Source organism: Etheostoma spectabile, chromosome 15, assembly GCF_008692095.1.
Source record: "Etheostoma spectabile isolate EspeVRDwgs_2016 chromosome 15, UIUC_Espe_1.0, whole genome shotgun sequence".
Lineage (NCBI taxonomy): Eukaryota > Metazoa > Chordata > Actinopteri > Perciformes > Percidae > Etheostoma > Etheostoma spectabile.
Window position 1 is genome coordinate 10670728 of NC_045747.1, and position 3100 is coordinate 10673827.

The 3100-nt window shown below is 39.5% G+C and overlaps 1 protein-coding gene across 2 annotated transcripts in view; it reads right to left on the bottom strand.

The window, feature by feature from the left end:
- Positions 1–271: 271 nt before the first annotated feature.
- Positions 272–3100, bottom strand: part of tbcd (tubulin folding cofactor D) — a 26445-nt gene continuing 23616 nt past the window's right edge. The window contains exons 34-39 of one of the 2 annotated variants that reach the window (XM_032536593.1): positions 2847–2924; positions 2667–2753; positions 2492–2579; positions 1543–1652; positions 1368–1452; positions 272–1275 (exon numbers count right to left, since the gene is read on the bottom strand). In XM_032536593.1, the coding sequence (XP_032392484.1) occupies positions 1255–1275; positions 1368–1452; positions 1543–1652; positions 2492–2579; positions 2667–2753; positions 2847–2924 (469 nt within the window). In that variant the 3' untranslated portion in view covers positions 272–1254. Of the gene's footprint in view, positions 1279–1367; positions 1453–1542; positions 1653–2491; positions 2580–2666; positions 2754–2846; positions 2925–3100 lie in introns of both variants that reach the window. The other variant, XM_032536592.1, reaches the window with a different exon arrangement.

Below are 3100 nucleotides of genomic sequence, written 5' to 3' on the forward strand. Positions count from 1 at the left end.
ATATATATATATATATATATGGGACATCCCAGGCGTTTTCACCCCAATTCGGTGGTGCAATTACACACAAAGTCATTGCAGAGGCACAAAGATACAAATCCCGAAATCGAACGATTAAAGCTACACAATTATTTGCTTCGGTGTGAACACACTGTGGGAGTATTGGTAACCACTGAAACAAAGCAAAGTTTAATTCAATTAAAGTGTGGCTTTAAATTGAAATTACCTTAAAGTTAGCATCACTTTTCCTGATTCTGTTCATACAAGTACATCATGTTAAGATTTAATTTTATTGATCAGACACAAACATAAATGAGCAGTATTTTTATACTGGCATGTTTTTGTGTTATGGTGCAGATTTTTCATACTGGAGTTTTTCATCAATTACAAGAGCTGTAGTAAGCCAAAAAAATGGGATTAGCATAGCAACAATGTTCAACCCAGTTTTATGAGAGTCCAAATACACATCAGTTTCTATGGGATAAACCTAGTTACATTAATCATATTACAGAAAAATGTAATGCAATATAGTGATTACTAGCCTGGGGAGTTTCTGCAATGTAGGAACAATCAGTGACCACCTAATTCAAAAATAATGCAACATTTGTATCTTTGTTAGTGTGAGAAAGGGAAACTTGCAGAGACAATGTGGCCACTATCAGACTCTAATGAGAAAGCCTGGACCAATATGACACAACAGGCTCTGTTTCACAGGCAACAAGGGAGGCTCCACTATCAGGCATGGGACTCCTGCAGTCACTGGCACCTCCACCGATGCAGAAAAAGTAGGTCTGCATGGGACCCAGGGGGAAGTAGGGCCCCAGTGACATTCCACAGTTTGTGCCAAAACAGCTAAATGGCAACCATTTCCCTGGAGTCTACGCAAACTACAGTTTTGGTTTCACCCATTAGTGTTGTTCCAGGTACAGGTTACAAGTAAACAACTCTATTGAAACCATTTCCAAAGTCTCACTAGACTGTGACATGAATTGGACATGTGAGAAAGGTGTCATAAACAGAAAGCTACAATGAAAGCTTTATATACAGGTGTGCTTTGGGTTTGGAAGTTGTACTAACAAAACCAAGTGTGTCGACGGTGTGCTGTTTTTTTTTTAGTTGCACATTTTTCTGGTGCGCAAGAATTTTGTAGTAATAATAGCAAAACGGGGAAAAAGACTGATGTGATGGTTCTGTCCATCGTAAATTCTTACAGGATGTGGTCCACCTATAGCTGGTGCTCACAGCCACCGGTGATCAGGAAACCTGGACAGGGCTCTGCTGAAAGACAGTGGTCAGAGTTAAGTTCAACATGGTGATAAAACATAAAATGTTTGCCGTTTGTATCTGCCCTCAGACATCCTGGTTACCTTGGAAACCACCTGTGGCCTGGGGACTCCTAACCAATCACAAAGCTGATTCCGGTGGGTTCGTACTGTGGCAAGGTCACTCTCCCTGAAACAAACACCCAGCATGACAACGTGCCACATACATACCAAAAGCATTTTACACCAAATAATAACTGCATCCATTGTGACCACTTACCAATTAGTATCACTTAGCAGGGTCATGACATCGTCCAACATTTCTGGATTCATGACATCATCGTAGGTTAGCAGCATCTCGTACATCTGGCTGGCTGTTGTCTTTCTGATCTTCAGATGTAAGAAAGGAACAGTAAGTAATTGTCCGGTTGTAGCTGTTGTTACACAAAGCAAAGTAAACAATCAAGACTAAGAGTCTACAGCCATGCTGGGATCGTAGTGACCAAAAATGCTAATTCAGCATGCTTACGGGCTCACAATGATAATGCTAACATGCTGATGTTATGATATTTACCATGTTCACCATCTCAGTAAAGCATGTTAACATGCTAACATTTGCTAATTAGCACTAAACACAAAGTACAGCTGATGGCTAAGGCTGATGGGAATGTCAATATTTGGTCATAAACCAAAGTACTCGACGAATTAAAGTATTGACCTGGTGATGGTGCTAGATAAAATGCCAGGGCATCACTAAAATTAAATGACAACTTAAGTTGTTACAATTCATACTGATGGGGGACATCATTGTCCAAACCAAATTTTATGTCAATCCATTGTCGAGCCATTTCACTCAAAACCACAAATGTCAGCTTCAAGGTGGCGCTGGATAAAAAAGTCAGGGAACCACCAAAGTCATTAGGACCATGAATGTCAGTGCAATTGATCCGATGGTTGTTGACATCTCTCAGTCGGGACCAAAGCAGTGGACAAACCAACCAAATATCTGACATTGCCACACCTAGAGCTAAACTGCCAGCGTGGTTAAAAACAATGCAATACAATACGGTTACTGGCAATTTTAGCAAGGATAAAGACAATTTTGACTTGCATTTGGAGAGTGTGAATTTTTTTAACATAAACCAGAGTGGATGTATTTTTTAAATGCCGAAAGAGCTTGTCAGTGGTTTCATACATCTATTTAGACTGGATGAGTGTTGTGAACTTACCACAGGGTAGGAATGGCAAAGTAGCATCAGCAGCTGGGACAAAACTTTCTTTCTCACCTCACCCTGGAACTGGATCAACCCACAGAAGCTGCAAAACACCAAACAGCACAGTCAACATGGATGATATTTTCTACCTCAGTCTAGTATATAATGTGTTAATGAGATGGAGACTTACACAGTTACACAGGCGCGTAGCTTGGAGATATCTTTAGTCTTCTTGCATTCTTTGCAAAGGGCCAACAGGTCCACACAGAACTGATGGCTAAGAAAAATAAAAACCGAAAGGCTTTAGCTCTCACACATATCAATGACTTTCCTTTTCTATTTTTATTAACAAAGCTGTTGCAACACTCACTTCTCTTGTGTGGTGAAGATTTCAAAGCAGCTGTTAGCAAGAATCTGATCGAGCATCTTAAGAAAAGGAATAGACACCCTATAAATAGGAAAAGAAAAAAAAAGAATGTTTAAGAATGAATCCTTTAATGTACTGATAAAACTAGCAATAGATAGATGAAGAAAATGAATTGGAAGATCACTCTACACATATATAGCACTTTTTAATGGTCCAATATGCAATATATTAACTGTAATAAATCCAAAAATGACCCC